The sequence below is a fragment of the Dendropsophus ebraccatus genome, chromosome 3, assembly GCF_027789765.1.
Source record: "Dendropsophus ebraccatus isolate aDenEbr1 chromosome 3, aDenEbr1.pat, whole genome shotgun sequence".
Taxonomy (NCBI): Eukaryota; Metazoa; Chordata; class Amphibia; order Anura; family Hylidae; genus Dendropsophus; species Dendropsophus ebraccatus.
Window position 1 is genome coordinate 190956431 of NC_091456.1, and position 19148 is coordinate 190975578.

The 19148-nt window shown below is 45.5% G+C and overlaps 2 protein-coding genes across 2 annotated transcripts in view; both read right to left on the reverse strand.

Annotated features, from left to right (window-relative positions):
• LOC138786862 (zinc finger protein 665-like) overlaps positions 1-2770 on the reverse strand; it is a 143814-nt gene extending 141044 nt beyond the window's left edge. Inside the window, exons 1-2 of the mRNA XM_069963929.1 lie at positions 2265-2770; positions 2111-2178 (exon numbers count right to left, since the gene is read on the reverse strand). Coding sequence (XP_069820030.1) covers positions 2111-2178; positions 2265-2349 — 153 coding nt within the window. The 5' untranslated portion in view covers positions 2350-2770. The remainder of the gene's footprint in view (positions 1-2110; positions 2179-2264) is intronic.
• A 12465-nt stretch (positions 2771-15235) lies between these two features.
• LOC138786622 (oocyte zinc finger protein XlCOF7.1-like) lies at positions 15236-18267 on the reverse strand. Its single transcript, XM_069963603.1, has 2 exons — positions 17958-18267; positions 15236-17337 (listed from the first exon to the last, which is right to left on the reverse strand). The coding sequence occupies exons 1-2, from the start codon at positions 18265-18267 to the stop codon at positions 15827-15829; spliced, it is 1821 nt and encodes a 606-aa protein (XP_069819704.1). The 3' UTR covers positions 15236-15826.
• Positions 18268-19148: the final 881 nt, after the last annotated feature.

Here is a 19148-nt window from a genome sequence, read left to right on the forward strand (position 1 = left end):
CTCTCCCTCCCTGCTCGATGCCTTGCAAATGTACTGATTGAATACATTTATGGAATACTTTGGGGAGCAAGGACACTTGCTCCCCAAAGTATTCCATAAATGTGTTTATTCAATAAATCACACTACATTACATTACATTAGTTTACATAGACATCCATACAAACAATAAAGTCCCATAGACTTCTATATATAGTGCGCTCCATAGGAATAGACACTCCATAGGAATTACACCATTCGTCGTGACGTCACTGGTTCTGAGAGAATTCTAACACTTCCTGATCTACTACATTAAGGGAAATAATCCTATATGTGCATTTCCCATAATTAATGTACATTAGAAATTTGTCTAACTTTCCATAAGTAATAACATATCAAAAAATAATTTTGGCCGGACTTCTCCTTTAATGATCCCACTCATGTGATGAATAGGAAAAATACTGCCCAGAGAATTCCTAATGATGAGGAGGGCGGGAGGAGGGGCAGAAAGGCGGTGAAAGGCTTGGGTACACACACTCTAGGCCACGCCAGTTTGACACAGGGCTGCAAGTTTAAGTTGTTTTTTAGGACAATAACTGCATCACCTGCCGAACGGACCACAGGACAGATCTTGGATTAAAAGCAGCTATCCCAAGGTACAAGTGGTTTGGGGGGGGACAGATTGTGGGAACAGAGTCGCTTTAAGACTGTAAATGATTAATCTGGAGTTGCGGTCAGTTTGTGTATAAGCTATAATATATTGGGAGAATATAGAACCAAACCTTCTACGCTGAATAGTGGTGGGAATAAAGGGCCATGAGGTCTTGTCGGAGGCCTTTCCTGCATCTACACTAAGTATAATGGTCAAAGGTCATAACTCAGGCATTGAAAAATTCTCAATTCTAGTAACAAGCTCTCCAGCATTTTAGTTCTTGCTGAACATCACTGTCAGCCATTACCGAGCCATGTCTGTGAGCGCTGGGACTTTCTGTGTTTGGTCTCTTTTTAAAGAAAGAAAAATACAAATATCATCACAAAGGGAACATGGAGCACAGCTCGGCGGTATGTATAACACTGATGTAACTGTATAATTATACAAAATAAATAAAAGTGAGCAGATTACATAACTGTTTGTGATCACAACCCCTGTCGATTTCCTTAAAAATTGTGCCGGCCTGCACTGCTGGAGTGAGGAGCAGATTACTGTTGGACAATTTATACTGTGTGACTGTAACTTGGTTGTTGTTTGACCATCATATATCTGGGATTTGTACCACTGATGCTATATGCCATGTTACCATTACTGTGAGATGTTTTCTGTACTGTATGCTTTATTATTTCTGACTTTACTTCTCAATGAAATGAGTTAACAAAGAAACACACCAATGGACAATTCTGCCACTTTTGCTCCGTGTGCACTGGAGCCTAAGATGAGGACAGTCACTATAGATGCAGCAGCATGAGACTGATAGTGATATATTGTCCGCTGGGACTGTGCTGTATATTAGAACTTAAGCTGAATGATTATATAGCTGGAAAACTGACAGGACACAGAGCTTATAATATTCCACACAGAATAGTTACAGCCGGTGACTGAGGAGAATGTGTGACTGTTCTCTGCATTTAGTGGTCACTACTCACCTGGGCGGTTACCTGTAGTGATGTCCTCCTTATACTGCTCATCACTGCTGTCATCTGTCTCTTCTTCATCCGACTCTTCCTTTACCCTAATGTCTTTAGCATTAAAACACTTCAGTTTCTTCCCTCCAGTAACTTCCTCCTTATACTGCTCATCACTGCTCATGTATGTCTCCTCCTCTTCTTTTACCACCTTGACTGTGGCATTAATATAGTTCAGATCCTTCCCTGTAGTAATGTTCTCCTTATACTGCTCATCACTGCTGTCATCTGTCTCTTCTTTTATCTCGTCCATAGCAATATTATGGTTCATATCCTTCCCTGTAGTGATGTCCTCCTTATACTGCTCATCACCGCTCACATCTGTCTCTGGAGCATTAATATTGTTCCCATCTTCCCCCTGATTCATAAGATGTGAGAGAAATATTGTAAAAGTCATCAGACAGTAGGAGAAGTCAGGTGGGATGTACAGATCATAGGGAACATCTCCATCTACCTGATCCTGATCCTGTGGGAGAAGAGGACGGGGACATCTCTCTGGTGCTGTTCTCTTACTGGATCTGACTGGAGGGAACACATACAGAGACTGAATTCATTCTTTCCATCCAGATAATACAGAGAGGAGGTGTGTATATAGTCCTGTCTATTACCTGCTGATGGGAGGGGCTGCTGATCCTCCAGCATCACATCCTTGTACTGATCCTTGTGTCCTTCTACATACTCCCACTCCTCCATGGAAAAATAGACCGCCACGTCCTGACACCTTATAGGAACCTGACACACACAATGATCACACAGTCATCCCCCCCACCCCTCCTGTGGTGTTACTGTATAATGTCCCAGCATTCCCAGCAGCCACAGTCTCACCTCTCCACTCAGCAGCTCCACCATCTTGTTGGTGACTTCTAGGATCTTCTCTTCCTCCATTTCCTCATGTATCAGGGGCCCCGGGATTGGGCTCAGGGTTCTTCCCCATCCTTCACACCCAGGGGCCCCACAGCGCCCACTAGAGGACTTCTTCACTACTGTGTAATCCTGTGTATGGAGAGACACATTACTATCACTCCATCCATTCCCAGAATCCCTCACCTCTCCAGTCCTATCCATCTGTTATTCCATAGATAAGAATGATGTCATGATGACATCACTCCCAGAATCCCTCACCTCTCCAGTCCTATCCATCTGTTATTCCATAGATAAGAATGATGTCATGATGACATCACTCCCAGAATCCCTCACCTCTCCAGTCCTATCCATCTGTTATTCCATAGATAAGAATGATGTCATGATGACATCACTCCCAGAATCCCTCACCTCCCCAGTAAGCAGGAAGAGTATGTGTAGGGTGAGGGTTATTATCCTCTCGGCCATCTTGTCTCTGTCTCTCTCCATGGTTGATGGGTCGGTCTCTTATATAGAAGATATCAGCAGAGGATCCTGGAGAGATGAATAGAAAGTAGAGGATACAATGTATAATAAAGAATGGGAAGAAAAAGTACAAGAGGTGAGCAGTGACCCAGCATTAGTACATACTGTGGGCGGGACAGTCCAGCAGCAGCTGATAAGTCAGGAAGCCGCCTGCAGAGCTGTACAGGAGCCGTGTGCTTCCAGGAACTGCCATGATGTCACAGTCATGTGATCAGTCACATGGAGGAGGAGGAGTCACATGATCAGGGGCTGCTGCTCAGTGTATGCAGGACTCTGCTGTGCTGGATGAGCTGAAGTGATGTGTGTGGAGCAGAGCTGTGTGTGTGTGATGTACATGTAGCTGAGCTGTATATGTGTGTAATGTACATGTAGCTGAGCTGTATGTGTGTAATGTACATGTAGCTGAGCTGTATATGTGTAATGTACATGTAGCTGAGCTGTATGTGTGTAATGTACATGTAGCTGAGCTGTATATGTGTAATGTACATGTAGCTGAGCTGTATGTGTGTAATGTACATGTAGCTGAGCTGTATGTGTGTAATGTACATGTAGCTGAGCTGTATATGTGTAATGTACATGTAGCTGAGCTGTATATATGTGTAATGTACATGTAGCTGAGCTGTATGTGTGTAATGTACATGTAGCTGAGCTGTATGTGTGTAATGTACATGTAGCTGAGCTGTATGTGTGTAATGTACATGTAGCTGAGCTGTATATGTGTAATGTACATGTAGCTGAGCTGTATATGTGTAATGTACATGTAGCTGAGCTGTATATGTGTAATGTACATGTAGCTGAGCTGTATATATGTGTAATGTACATGTAGCTGAGCTGTATGTGTGTAATGTACATGTGTAATGTACATGTAGCTGAGCTGTATATGTGTAATGTACATGTAGCTGAGCTGTATATGTGTAATGTACATGTAGCTGAGCTGTATGTGTGTAATGTACATGTAGCTGAGCTGTATGTGTGTAATGTACATGTAGCTGAGCTGTATGTGTGTAATGTACATGTAGCTGAGCTGTATATATGTGTAATGTACATGTAGCTGAGCTGTATGTGTGTAATGTACATGTAGCTGAGCTGTATGTGTGTAATGTACATGTAGCTGAGCTGTATATGTGTAATGTACATGTAGCTGAGCTGTATATGTGTAATGTACATGTAGCTGAGCTGTATATGTGTAATGTACATGTAGCTGAGCTGTATATATGTGTAATGTACATGTAGCTGAGCTGTATGTGTGTAATGTACATGTAGCTGAGCTGTATGTGTGTAATGTACATGTAGCTGAGCTGTATATGTGTAATGTACATGTAGCTGAGCTGTATATATGTGTAATGTACATGTAGCTGAGCTGTATGTGTGTAATGTACATGTAGCTGAGCTGTATGTGTGTAATGTACATGTAGCTGAGCTGTATATATGTGTAATGTACATGTAGCTGAGCTGTATGTGTGTAATGTACATGTAGCTGAGCTGTATGTGTGTAATGTACATGTAGCTGAGCTGTATATGTGTAATGTACATGTAGCTGAGCTGTATATGTGTAATGTACATGTAGCTGAGCTGTATATGTGTAATGTACATGTAGCTGAGCTGTATATATGTGTAATGTACATGTAGCTGAGCTGTATGTGTGTAATGTACATGTAGCTGAGCTGTATATGTGTAATGTACATGTAGCTGAGCTGTATGTGTGTGTAATGTACATGTAGCTGAGCTGTATGTGTGTGTAATGTACATGTAGCTGAGCTGTATGTGTGTGTAATGTACATGTAGCTGAGCTGTATATGTGTAATGTACATGTAGCTGAGCTGTATGTGTGTAATGTACATGTAGCTGAGCTGTATGTGTGTAATGTACATGTAGCTGAGCTGTATGTGTGTAATGTACATGTAGCTGAGCTGTATATGTGTAATGTACATGTAGCTGAGCTGTATATGTGTAATGTACATGTAGCTGAGCTGTATATGTGTGTAATGTACATGTAGCTGAGCTGTATATATGTGTAATGTACATGTAGCTGAGCTGTATATGTGTAATGTACATGTAGCTGAGCTGTATGTGTGTAATGTACATGTAGCTGAGCTGTATGTGTGTAATGTACATGTAGCTGAGCTGTATATATCTGTAATGTACATGTAGCTGAGCTGTATGTGTGTAATGTACATGTAGCTGAGCTGCACAGTCATGGCCAAAAGTTTTAAGAATCATACAAATATTAACCCCTTCGTGCTGCAGCTAGTTTGGGCCTTAATGACCAGGCTAATTTTTCAAAATCTGACCTGTCTCACTTTATGCGCTTATAGCTCAGTGATGCTTTAACGTATGCTAGCGATTCTGAGATTGTTTTTTCGTGACATATGGCACTTTATGTTAGTGGCAAAATTTGGTCACTACTTTGTGTGTTTTTTGTGAAAAACATCAAAATATCATGAAAAATTTTAAAAATTTGCATTTTATGAACTTTGAAATTCTCTGCTTCTAAAAAGAGAAAGTTGTAGCACATAAATTAGTTACTAAGTCACATTACCAATATGTCTTCTTTATTCTGGCATAATTTGGTAAACATATTTTACTTTTTTAGGCTGTTATGGGGCTTAGAAATTTATCAGCAAATTATCACATTTTCGTGAAACTGATTTTTTTAGGGACCAGTTCTTTTTTTAAATGGATTTAGAAGTCTGGTATCCTGAAAACCCCCATAAGTGACCCCATTTTGGAAACTACACACCTTAAAGAATTAATCTAGGGGTATAATGAGCATTTTAACCCTACAGGGGCTGGAGGAAAGTATTCACAATTAGGCAGTAAAAAAATTGAAAATTTAAATTTTCCAATAATATATACGTTTAGATTAAAGTTTCTCATTTTCAAAAGAAATATGAGACAAAAAGCACCCCAAAATTTGTAATGCAGGCTCTCTTGAGTACAACGGTACCCCATATGTGGGCGTAAACCACACTGTATGGGCACACAGCTGGGCTCAGAAGGAAGGGAGCGCCAATTGGCTTTTCCAATGCAAATTTTGCTGAAGAAGTTTCTGAGCGCCAGGTGCGTTTGCAGAGCCCCTGTAGTGTCAGCAGAGAGAAAACCCCCCATAAGTCACCCCATTTTGGAAAGTGCACCCCTCAAAGAATTCATCTTGGTGTGTGGTGACCATTTTGACCCCACAGGTATTAGAGGAAAGTATTCGAAAGTAGACAGTAAAAATGAAAAACTCGATTTTTTCCAATATTATGTTCTTTTAGTTTGAAATTTCTCAATTTTATGAGGAACAAGAGGAAAAAAGTACCCCAAAATTTGTAACGCAGGTTCTCCTAAGTGAAAAGGTACCTCATATGTGGGCATAAACCACTGCATGGGCACACAGGAGGGCTCAGAAGGAAAGGAGCGCCAATTAGCTTTTTCAATGCAGATTTTGCTGAAGAAGTTTCCGAGCGCCAGGTGCGTTTGCAGTGCCCCTGTAGTGTCAGCGGAGTAAAATCTCCAAATAAGTCACCCCATTTTGGAAAGTGCACCCCTCAAAGAATTTATTTTGGGGTGTGGTGAGCATTTTGACCCCATAGGTATTAGAGGAAAGTATTCAAAAGTAGACAGTAAAAATGAAAAACTCGATTTTTTCCAATAATATGTTCCTTTAGTTTGAAATTTCTCAATTTCACGAGGAACAGGAGAGAAATGTCACCCCAATATATGTAAAGCAGGTTCTCCTGAGTAGAACGGTACCCCATATGTGGACATAAACCACTGCATGGGCACACAGCCGGGCTCAGAAGGGAAGGAGCGCCAATTAGCATTTTCAGTGCAGATTTTTCTGAAGAAGTTTCTGAGCGCCAGGTGCGTTTGCAGAGTCCCTGTAGTGTCAGCAGAAGAGAACCCCCCAAAAGTCACCCCATTTTGGAAAGTGCACCCCTCAAAGAATTCATCTTGGGGTGTGGTGACCATTTTTACCCCACAGGTATTAGAGGAAAGTATTCAAAATTGGCCAGTAAAAATGAAAAACTCGAATTTTTCCAATAATATGTTGGTTTAGTTTGAAATTTCTCAATTTGACGAGGAACAGGAGAGAAAACGTACCCCGAAATCTGTAACGCAGGTTCTCCTGAGTACAACGGTACCCCATATGTGGGCATAAACCACTGTATGGGCACACAGCAGGGCTCAGAAGGGAAGGAGCGCCAATTTGCTGGAGCAAAACCGCAGCTAGTAATGGTTATTAGAATAGCGCAGTTACTAAAATAAAATAAAAAAAAATGAGATTACAGGTAATGTGGGGTGGTTACGGGCAACCTGGGGTGGTTATGGGCAACCTGAGGTGGTTACAGGTAATCTGGGGTGGTTATGGACAACATGGGGTGGTCATGGGCAACGTGGGGTGGTTACGGGCAACGTGGGGTGGTTACGGGCAACGTGGGGTGGTCACGGGCAACGTGGGGTGGTCACGGGCAACGTGGGGTGGTCACGGGCAACGTGGGGTGGTCACGGGCAACCTGCTGTGCTTACAGACAATCTGGGATGGTTACGGGAAACGTGGGGTGGTTACGGGCAACCTGCAGTGCTTACAGACAATCTGGGGTGGATACGGGCAACGTGGGGTGGTTACGGGCAACCTGCAGTGCTTACAGACAATCTGGGGTGGTTACGGGCAACGTGGGGTGGTTACGGGCAACCTGCAGTGCTTACTGACAACCTGGGGTGGTTACGGGCAACGTGGGGTGGTTTTGGATAAACTGAAGTTCTTATAGGCAATCTGGGGTGGTTACCTGTAATCTGGCATGGGCACCGCAATCTGGAGGGGGTCATTGGCAATATGGGGTGGTCAGAGGCGACGTGAGGTGGTCAGAGGCGACGTGCGGTGGTCAGAGGCGACGTGGCGTGGTCAGAGGCGACGTGGCGTGGTCAGAGGCGACGTGGCGTGGTCAGAGGCGACGTGGCGTGGTCAGAGGCGACGTGGCGTGGTCAGAGGCGACGCGGCGTGGTCAGAGGCGACGTGGCGTGGTCAGAGGCGACGCACGGTGGTTACGTGCAATCTGGGGGGAGGTTACATGTAATCTGGCATGATTACGGGGAACCTGGGGGGGTTATGTGCAACCTGAGGTGGTTACAGGTAATCTGGGGTGGTTATGGACAACATGGGGTGGTCATGGGCAACGTGGGGTGGTTACGGGCAACGTGGGGTGGTTACGGGCAACGTGGGGTGGTCACGGGCAACGTGGGGTGGTCACGGGCAACGTGGGGTGGTCACGGGCAACGTGGGGTGGTCACGGGCAACCTGCTGTGCTTACAGACAATCTGGGATGGTTACGGGAAACGTGGGGTGGTTACGGGCAACCTGCAGTGCTTACAGACAATCTGGGGTGGATACGGGCAACGTGGGGTGGTTACGGGCAACCTGCAGTGCTTACAGACAATCTGGGGTGGTTACGGGCAACGTGGGGTGGTTACGGGCAACCTGCAGTGCTTACAGACAATCTGGGGTGGTTACGGGCAACGTGGGGTGGTTTTGGATAAACTGAAGTTCTTATAGGCAATCTGGGGTGGTTACCTGTAATCTGGCATGGGCACCGCAATCTGGAGGGGGTCATTGGCAATATGGGGTGGTCAGAGGCGACGTGAGGTGGTCAGAGGCGACGTGCGGTGGTCAGAGGCGACGTGGCGTGGTCAGAGGCGACGTGGCGTGGTCAGAGGCGACGTGGCGTGGTCAGAGGCGACGTGGCGTGGTCAGAGGCGACGTGGCGTGGTCAGAGGCGACGCGGCGTGGTCAGAGGCGACGTGGCGTGGTCAGAGGCGACGCACGGTGGTTACGTGCAATCTGGGGGGAGGTTACATGTAATCTGGCATGATTACGGGGAACCTGGGGGGGTTATGTGCAACCTGGAAGGGTTACAGACAATCTGGGATTGTTACTGATAAACTGAAGTGCTTATAGGTAATCTGGGGTGGGTACATGTAATTTGGGGTGGTTACAGCAATCTGGGGAGGGGTTAGGGGTAATTTGGGAGTAAACTGCAATTATTACTATAATAAAAAGTGTGTGTTTTTTGACCCAAAAAAAACTCTGACAGCACAAAATGACCCAAACGGAGTCACTAGCTGTACAATCCATTGAAATGAATGGCGCCCATTCCCCTCTGTGCAGGGATACGTCAGCAGATTATTTTGACAGCCGAAGGATCCCGGCAACGGAGGGGAAAACTGATGTGAATGGAGCCTAAGCCCAATGTAAAAACATCACTCCTTTTTCCTAGGCCTGTAACATGGAGCAGTATCACATGTAGAATGGAGTTACTGCTGTGAGGTCCTCCCTTCTAGCTCACTCACTAGTGGAGGGACTAGATTGGAGTTGCTGAAAGGAGAACCTCACAGGAGCAACTCCAATGTAGACGAATCAGTAGTGAGGTGACTAGACTGGAGTTTCTGAAGGGATCCCTCAGTCCCCACAAACCCAGTCAGTCCCATGTAACAGTGCATCCCTCAGTCCCCACAAACCCCGTCAGTCCCATGTAACAGTGCATCCCTCAGTCCCCACAAACCCTTGTCAGTCCCATGTAACAGTGCATCCAGTCAGTATGTCCCTCAATCCCCACAAGCCCAGTCAGTCCCATGTAACAGTGCATTTACATCATGTCCCTCAGTCCCTACAAACCCAGTCAGTCCCATGTAACAGTGCATCCCTCAGTCCCCACAAACCCAGTCAGTCCTCACAAACCCAGTCAGTCCCATGTAACAGTGCATTCCTCAATCCCCACAAACCTAGTCAGTCCCATGTAACAGTGCATCCCTCAGTCCCCACAAACCCAGTCAGTCCTCACAAACCCAGTCAGTCACATGTAACAGTGCATCCCTCAGTCCCCACAAACCCAGTCAGTCCTCACAAACCCAGTCAGTCCCATGTAACAGTGAAACCCTCAGTCCCCACAAACCCCGTCAGTCCCATGTAACAGTGTATCCAGTCAGTATGTCCCTCAATCCCCACAAGCCTAGTCAGTCCCATGTAACAGTGCATTTACATCATGTCCCTCAGTCCCCACAAACCCAGTCAGTCCCATGTAACAGTGCATCTCTCAGTTCCCACAAACCCAGTCATTCCCCACAAACCCAGTCAGTCCCATGTAACAGTGCATCCCTCAGTCCACACAAACCCTGTCAGTCCCATGTAACAGTGCCTCCAGTCAGTATGTCCCTCAATCCCCACAAACCCAGTCAGTCCCATGTAACAGTGCATCCCTCAGTCCCCACAAACCCCGTCAGTCCCATGTAACAGTGCATACCTCAGTCCCCACAAACCCTTGTCAGTCCCATGTAACAGTGTATTTACATGATATCCCTCAATCCCCACAAAGCTAGTCAGTCCCATGTAACAGTGCATCCCTCAGTCCCCACAAACCCAGTCAGTCCCATGTAACAGTGCATTTACATCATGTCCCTCAGTCCCCACAAACCCAGTCAGTCCCATGTAACAGTGCATCCCTCAGTCCCCACAAACCCAGTCAGTCCCATGTAACAGTGCATCCCTCAATCCCCACAAACCTAGTCAGTCCCATGTAACAGTGCATCCCTCAGTCCCCACAAACCCCGTCAGTCCCATGTAACAGTGCATTTACATCATGTCCCTCAGTCCCCACAAACCCCGTCAGTCCCATGTAACAGTGCATTTACATCATGTCCCTCAGTCCCCACAAACCCCGTCAGTCCCATGTAACAGTGCATCCCTCATTCCCCACAAACCCCCTCAGTCCCATGTAACAGTGCATCTCTCAGTCCCCACAAACCCCGTCAGTCCCATGTAACAGTGCATCTCTCAGTCCCCACAAACCCCGTCAGTCCCATGTAACAGTGCATCTCTCAGTCCCCACAAACCCCGTCAGTCCCATGTAACAGTGCATCCCTCAATCCCCACAAACCCAGTCAGTCCCATGTAACAGTGCATCCCTCAATCCCCACAAACCCAGTCAGTCCCATGTAACAGTGCATCCCTCAATCCCCACAAACCCAGTCAGTCCCATGTAACAGTGTATTTACATGATATCCCTCAATCCCCACAAAGCTAGTCAGTCCCATGTAACAGTGCATCCCTCAGTCCCCACAAACCCCGTCAGTATGTCCCTCAATCCCCACAAGCCCAGTCAGTCCCATGTAACAGTGCATTTACATCATGTCCCTCAGTCCCCACAAACCCAGTCAGTCCCATGTAACAGTGCATCCCTCAGTCCCCACAAACCCAGTCAGTCCCATGTAACAGTGCATCCCTCAATCCCCACAAACCTAGTCAGTCCCATGTAACAGTGCATCCCTCAGTCCCCACAAACCCCGTCAGTCCCATGTAACAGTGCATTTACATCATGTCCCTCAGTCCCCACAAACCCTGTCAGTCCCATGTAACAGTGCATCCCTCATTCCCCACAAACCCCCTCAGTCCCATGTAACAGTGCATCTCTCAGTCCCCACAAACCCCGTCAGTCCCATGTAACAGTGCATCTCTCAGTCCCCACAAACCCCGTCAGTCCCATGTAACAGTGCATCCCTCAGTCCCCACAAACCCTTGTCAGTCCCATGTAACAGTGCATCCCTCAGTCCCCACAAACCCCGTCAGTCCCATGTAACAGTGCATCCCTCAGTCCCCACAAACCCCGTCAGTCCCATGTAACAGTGCATCTCTCAGTCCCCACAAACCCCATCAGTCCCATGTAACAGTGCATCCCTCAGTCCCCACAAACCCCGTCAGTCCCATGTAACAGTGCATCCCTCAGTCCCCACAAACCCAGTCAGGGCATCTACAGACAGTATCTACCTCAATGCAGTTCCATGTTAAAATGAAATATCCAACTTGTAGAAGTAAACAGCACTTCTCCACATCTCCCGCCAAACCAGACAGCTCCTTCCTGTTTCAGTACTGAAACAAGGAGACTCCGCCCCTTCCTGGGCCCAGCCACGCCCCTTGGTGGGAAATCATACCTCACAGGACCAACTCCATTCTAGACACGCCCCTGCTGTCATATCTCCCAGCTAAAGACCCCGAACCAAGGAGTGTTGTTAGGGTGAGACTTAGAATAAAGCCTCTCAGCTATACCTGGGCCAAATTGGTAAAGTAGTATGGCAGCTGCAGTCTGCCGCGAGTATCAACCAAACACATGATACCGCCACAGTGTTCAAGCTGATTCTGTTTATTCAGTGAGAATCTCGTAGTTATATCTTGACGAAGAACTTAGAAAAAAGGTAGGAGGAGCCATGTTGTTTCCATATCCTGCATTAGCACCATCCACCTCCCCTTCACCCCCATTGTCCATTCTTTATGGTTCTTTGCCGAACTCCGCAAGGCACAACGGTTGAAGGAGGTGCAAGGGTTCAATCAGTCCTTTGTACTGTTGAGAGAGTCCTTGTCCTGGACCTCCATAGTGTATGATATCCTTGTCCTGGACCTCCATAGTGTATGATATCCTTGTCCTGGACCTCCATAGTGTATGATGTCCTTGTCCTGGACCTCCATAGTGTATGATATCCTTGTCCTGGACCTCCATAGTGTATGATATCCTTGTCCTGGACCTCCATAGTGTATGATGTCCTTGTCCTGGACCTCCATAGTGTATGATATCCTTGTCCTGGACCTCCATAGTGTATGATGTCCTTGTCCTGGACCTCCATAGTGTATGATATCCTTGTCCTGGACCTCCATAGTGTATGATATCCTTGTCCTGGACCTCCATAGTGTATGATGTCCTTGTCCTGGACCTCCATAGTGTATGATATCCTTGTCCTGGACCTCCATAGTGTATGATGTCCTTGTCCTGGACCTCCATAGTGTATGATATCCTTGTCCTGGACCTCCATAGTGTATGATATCCTTGTCCTGGACCTCCATAGTGTATGATATCCGCGGTTTCGTCGCAGTTTTCTTGCATGCACATGAAATGAAACACATTTTAGTCTCACAATTACATATAATATAATATAGATATAAGGTGAATGGAAAAAGAGCTTGAAGTACACACATAAGCCCCCCTCCTATACCCATAAGCCCCCCTCCTATACCCATAAGCCGCCCTCCTATACCCATAAGCCACCCTCCTGTACCCATAAGCCGTCCTCCTGTACCCATAAGCCGTCCTCCTGTACCCATAAGCCGTCCTCCTATACCCATAAGCCGTACTCCTGTACTCATAAGCCGTACTCCTATACCCATAAGCCGTACTCCTGTACCCATAAGCCGTACTCCTGTACTCATAAGCCCCCCTCCTATACCCATAAGCCGCCCTCCTATACCCATAAGCCGCACTCCTGTACCCATAAGCCGTCCTCCTATACCCATAAGCCGTACTCCTGTACTCATAAGCCGTACTCCTATACCCATAAGCCGTACTCCTGAACCCATAAGCCCCCCTCCTGTACCCATAAGCCTCCCTCCTATACCCATAAACCTCCCTCCTATACCCATAAGCCCCCCTCCTGTACCCATAAGCCGTCCTCCTATACCCATAAGCACCCCTCCTATACCCATAAGCCGTACTCCTATACCCATAAGCCGTACTTCTCCCATTAGCCCCCCTCCTATACCCATAAGCCTTCCTCCTATACCTATAAGCCCCCCTCCTATACCCATAAACCTCCCTTCTATACCCATAAGCCGGCCTCCTATACCCATAAGCCTCCCTCCTATACCCATAAGCCACCTTCCTATACCCATAAGCCGTCCTCCTATACCCATAAACCACCTTCCTATACCCATAAACCTCCCTCCTATACCCATAAGCCGCCCTCCTATACCCATAAACCTCCCTCCTGAACCCATAAGCCATCCTCCTATACCCATAAACCTCCCTCCTATACCCATAAGCCCCCCTCCTATACACATAAGCCTTCCTCCTATACCTATAAGCCCCCCTCCTATACCCATAAACCTCCCTCCTATACCCATAAGCCGTCCTCCTATACCCATAAGCCTCCCTCCTATACCCATAAGCCACCCTCCTATACCCATAAACCTCCCTCCTATACCCATAAGCCGTCCTCCTATACCCATAAGCCTCCCTCCTATACCCATAAGCCACCCTCCTATACCCATAAACCTCCCTCCTATACCCATAAGCCCCCCTCCTATACCCATAAGCCTCCCTCCTATACCCATAAGCCTCCCTCCTATACCCATAAGCCACCTTCCTATACCCATAAGCACCCCTCCTATACCCATAAGCCGTCCTCCTATACCCATAAGCCTCCCTCCTATACCCATAAGCCGTACTCCTGTACCCATAAGCTCTCCACCCGCTCTCCCTGTTGGCGCTATTATCAGCTACGTATTTGCCTCTCGGGTGTAGTTTATACCATCTACATTCTTGTTACTGTTATAATAGGGATCAGTGATTTAAATCCAGCTTTTCCCTGGTCCCGGCCTTAATATCATCAGGTACCCCCCACCCCCATTTGACACCCCTAAGGTATCATTACAAACACGTGGGTCAAATTCATGCATACACGTTACTGGTTAAGGAGTAAAGCAACTCCCAAGATAGACACGCTACACCCCCTGTGTGTTATTTAACCGGTGTTCAGACTTGATATTAGATTACTCCTACAGCACCTCCTGGCATTACTCCTACAACACCCCCTGGCATTACCCCTACAGCACCTCCTGGCATTACTCCTGCAACACCTCCTGGCATTACTCCTACAACACCACCTGGCATTACTCCTACAACACCTCCTGGCATTACTCCTACAGCACCTCCTGGCATTACCCCTGCAGCACCTCCTGGCATTACTCCTACAACACCTCCTGGTATTACCCCTACAGCACCTCCTGGCATTACTCCTGCAACACCTTCTGGCATTACTCCTGCAGCACCTCCTGGCATTACTCCTACAGCACCTCCTGGCATTACTCCTGCAGCACCTCCTGGCATTACTCCTGCAACACCTCCTGGCCTTACTCCTACAGCACCTCCTGGCATTACCCCTGCAGCACCTCCTGGTATTACTCCTACAACACCTCCTGGCATTACCCCTACAGCACCTCCTGGCATTACTCCTGCAACACCTTCTGGCATTACTCCTGCAGCACCTCCTGGCATTACCCCTACAGCACCTCCTGGCATTACTCCTGCAGCACCTCCTGGCATTACTCCTACAACATACAGTCATCAGCCCTGTGTGATGTTTAACTAGGATTTTCCTTCATAATTATTTACAATCCTTTATATTCATTTACCCTATTTTGAGCATGAAAACGGCTTCTCCCCGTGTGAATTCTCTGATGCTCAACAAGAATTGTTTTTTGAGTAAAACATTTCACACATTCTAAACCTGAAAACGGCTTCTTCCTTGTTTGAACTTTTTAATGGCTACCAGGTTAATTTCAGAGCAAAATATTTTTCACATTCTGGACACGAAAATAAGTTCTCCCGTGTGAATGTTTTGATGTCGAAGAGGATTTAATTTATGACCATAACATTTCCCACATTGTGAACACGAAAGTGGCTTTTCCCCACGGGAATGTTTTGATGTTTAAGAATATTTGATTTGACTAAAAGATTTCCCACATTCTGAATATGAAAATGGCTTCTCCCCAGTATGAATTTTTTGATGATTAAAAGAATCTGATTTCTGAATAAAACATTTCCCACATTCTGAACACAAAAAAGGTTTTTCCCCTGTGTGAATTTTGTGAAGTTTAAGTTGATTTGACTTGCAAGTAAAACATTTCCCACATTCTGAACATGAAAATGACTTCTCCCGTGTGAATTTTTTGATGTTCAAGAACCTTTGATTTCCAAGTAAAACATTATCCACATTCTAAACATGAAAATGGCTTCTCCCCTGTGTGAATTTGTTGATGTTCAAGAAGACTTGATTTGTGACCAAAACATTTCTCACATTCTGAACAAGAAAATGGCTTCTCCCCAGTGTGAATTCTTTGATGTTTAACAAGATCTGATTTCCCAGTAAAACATTTCTCACATTCTGAACATGAAAATGGCTTCTCCCCTGTGTGAATTCTTTGATGTTTAACAAGATCTGATTTCTGAATAAAACATTTCCCACATTCTGAACATGAAAATGGCTTCTCCCCTGTGTGAATTCTTTGATGTTTAACAAGATCTGATTTCTGAATAAAACATTTCCCACATTCTGAACATGAAAATGGCTTCTCCCCAGTGTGAATTTGTTGATGTTCAAGAAGACTTGATTTATAAGCAAAACATTTTCCACATTCTGAGCATGAAAAAGGTTTCTCCCCTATGTGAATTTTTTGATGTTTAAGTTGATTTGACTTACAAGTAAAACATTTTCCACATTCTGAACATGAAAATGGCTTCTCCCCTGTGTGAATTTTTTGATGTTTAACAAGATCTGATTTCTGAATAAAACATTTCTCACATTCTGAGCATGAAAATGGCTTCGCCCCTGTGTGAATTTTTTGATGTTCAAGAAGCCTTGATTTCCAAGTAAAACATTTCCCACATTCTGAACATGAAAATGACCTCTCCCCTGTGTGAATTTTTTGATGTACAAGAACATTTGATTTCCGAGTAAAACATTTTCCACATTCTGAACATGAAAATGGCTTCTCCCCTGTGTGAATTTGTTGATGTTCAAGAAGACTTAATTTATAAGCAAAACATTTCCCACATTCTGAACATGAAAATGGCTTTTCCCCTGTGTGAGTTCTTTGATGTTCAAGAAGCTTTGATTTCCAAATAAAACATTTCCCACATTCTGAGCATGAAAAAGGCTTCTCCCCTCTGTGAATTTTTTGATGTTCAAGAACATTTGATTTCCGAGTAAAACATTTCCCACATTCTGAACATGAAAATGGCTTCTCTCCTATGTGAATTTTTTGATGTTCAAGAAGCCTTGATTTCCAAGTAAAACATTTCCCACATTCTGAGCATGAAAATGACTTCTCCCCTGTGTGAATTTTTTGATGTTCAAGAACATTTGATTTCCGGGTAAAACATTTCCCACATTCTGAACATGAAAATGGCTTCTCCCCTGTGTGAATTTTCTGATGTCTCTTTAGATTTTTTTTTAGAGCAAAGATCTTTTTACATTCTGAACATGAAAACTGAGGCTTTCCTGTATTTTCTCTTTGATGTTCATCGTCTTCTCTGTAAATGTCAGCTTGCTGTGATGGAGCAGAAGATGGGACTTGTATAACAGGATGAGATGAGAGATCTTTGCTGTGAGGGGCTGAGGGTGTATCTGGGATAGTGGACGGCTCCTCATATGTATCTTGTGTGATATGATCCTCTGAGGAGATCTGATGTCCCCCTGAGCTCCTGGTAGAATCATCTGCAAAGGAGAAAACACCATTTCTCTGATTTCTATTTCCTATTATTGAGAGTAAAACAAGACTCCAGCGTCACTATGCATTATGGGTAATAACATCATCTGCAGGAACTCTATGTTGTTCTCAGGCTGAGTTTGGTTATGAATATTGGCCAAACTCGTTGAAAAGTCCTCTATGACCTTGAGTGCAGGTTATAGAGTTTAAAGGTTGAAATAGAGGGAAAATGTATAAAAGCTACAGACGCCATCAGTCCGGGGGCCGGTGGGACACGACTATTCAAGTGTGGGAAATTCTAACAGAACTGGAGACATGTTCATCAGACGGGGAATGTTCTGCTGGCAGTGCCGCACTTTTCTCCAGATAGTGAAGCACAACCCAGCTACAGGGCGGCACAGCGCACACATATTATATGACTGTATTCCATATATTATACACACATCATGTGTTATTACCTGCAGCCGCGTCACATCCTCATCTATATTATATTAGAACTTAGGCTGAATGATTATATAGCTGGAAAACTGACAGGACACAGAGCTTATAATATTCCACACAGAATAGTTACAGCCGGTGACTGAGGAGAATGTGTGACTGTTCTCTGCATTTAGTGGTCACTACTCACCTGGGAGGTTACCTGTAGTGATGTCCTCCTTATACTGCTCATCACTGCTGTCATCTGTCTCTTCTTCATCCGTCTCTTCCTTTACCCTTAAGTCCGTGGCATTAAAACAGTTCAGTTTCTTCCCTCCGGTAACATCCTCCTTATACTGCTCATCACCGCTCATGTATGTCTCCTCTTCTTTTACCACCTTGACCGTGGCGTTAAAATATTTCAGATCCTTCTCTGTAGTGATGTTCTCCTTATACTGCTCAGCACCGCTCACATCTGTCTCTGGAGCATTATTATTGTTCCTATCTTCCCCCTGATTCATAAGATGTGAGAGAAATATTGTAGAAGTCATCAGACAGTAGGAGAAGTCAGGTGGGATGTACAGATCATAGGGAACATCTCCATCTACCTGATCCTGATCCTGTGGGAGAAGAGGACGGGGACATCTCTCTGGTGCTGTTCTCTTACTGGATCTGACTGGAGGGAACACATACAGAGACTGAATTCATTCTTTCCATCCAGATAATACAGAGAGGAGGTGTGTATATAGTCCTGTCTATTACCTGCTGATGGGAGGGGCTGCTGATCCTCCAGCATCACATCCTTGTACTGATCCTTGTGTCCTTCTACATACTCCCACTCCTCCATGGAGAAATAGACCGCCACGTCCTGACACCTTATAGGAACCTGACACACACAATGATCACACAGTCATCCCCCCCACCCCTCCAGTGGTGTTACTGTATAATGTCCCAGCATTCCCAGCAGCCACAGTCTCACCTCTCCACTCAGCAGCTCCACCATCTTGTTGGTGACTTCTAGGATCTTCTCTTCCTCCATTTCCTCATGTATCAGGGGCCCCGGGATTGGGCTCAGGGTTCTTCCCCATCCTTCACACCCAGGGGCCCCACAGCGCCCACTAGAGGACTTCTTCACTACTGTGTAATCCTGTGTATGGAGAGACACATTACTATTACTCCATCCATTCCCAGAATCCCTCACCTCTCCAGTCCTATCCATCTGTTATTCCATAGATAAGAATGATGTCATGATGACATCACTCCCAGAATCCCTCACCTCTCCAGTCCTATCCATCTGTTATTCCATAGATAAGAATGATGTCATGATGACATCACTCCCAGAATCCCTCACCTCCCCAGTAAGCAGGAAGAGTATGTGTAGGGTGAGGGTTATTATCCTCTC

Bases quoted from the DNA above. Each gene is read 5' to 3' on its own strand.
- LOC138786622 (XM_069963603.1), bottom strand. From the start codon at position 18,267: ATGAATCAGGGGGAAGATAGGAACAATAATAATGCTCCAGAGACAGAT. The intron at 17,338-17,957 runs GTGAGTAGTGAC...TCTCCTTTGCAG, and splicing joins CACTACAGGTAACCTCCCAG to ATGATTCTACCAGGAGCTCA.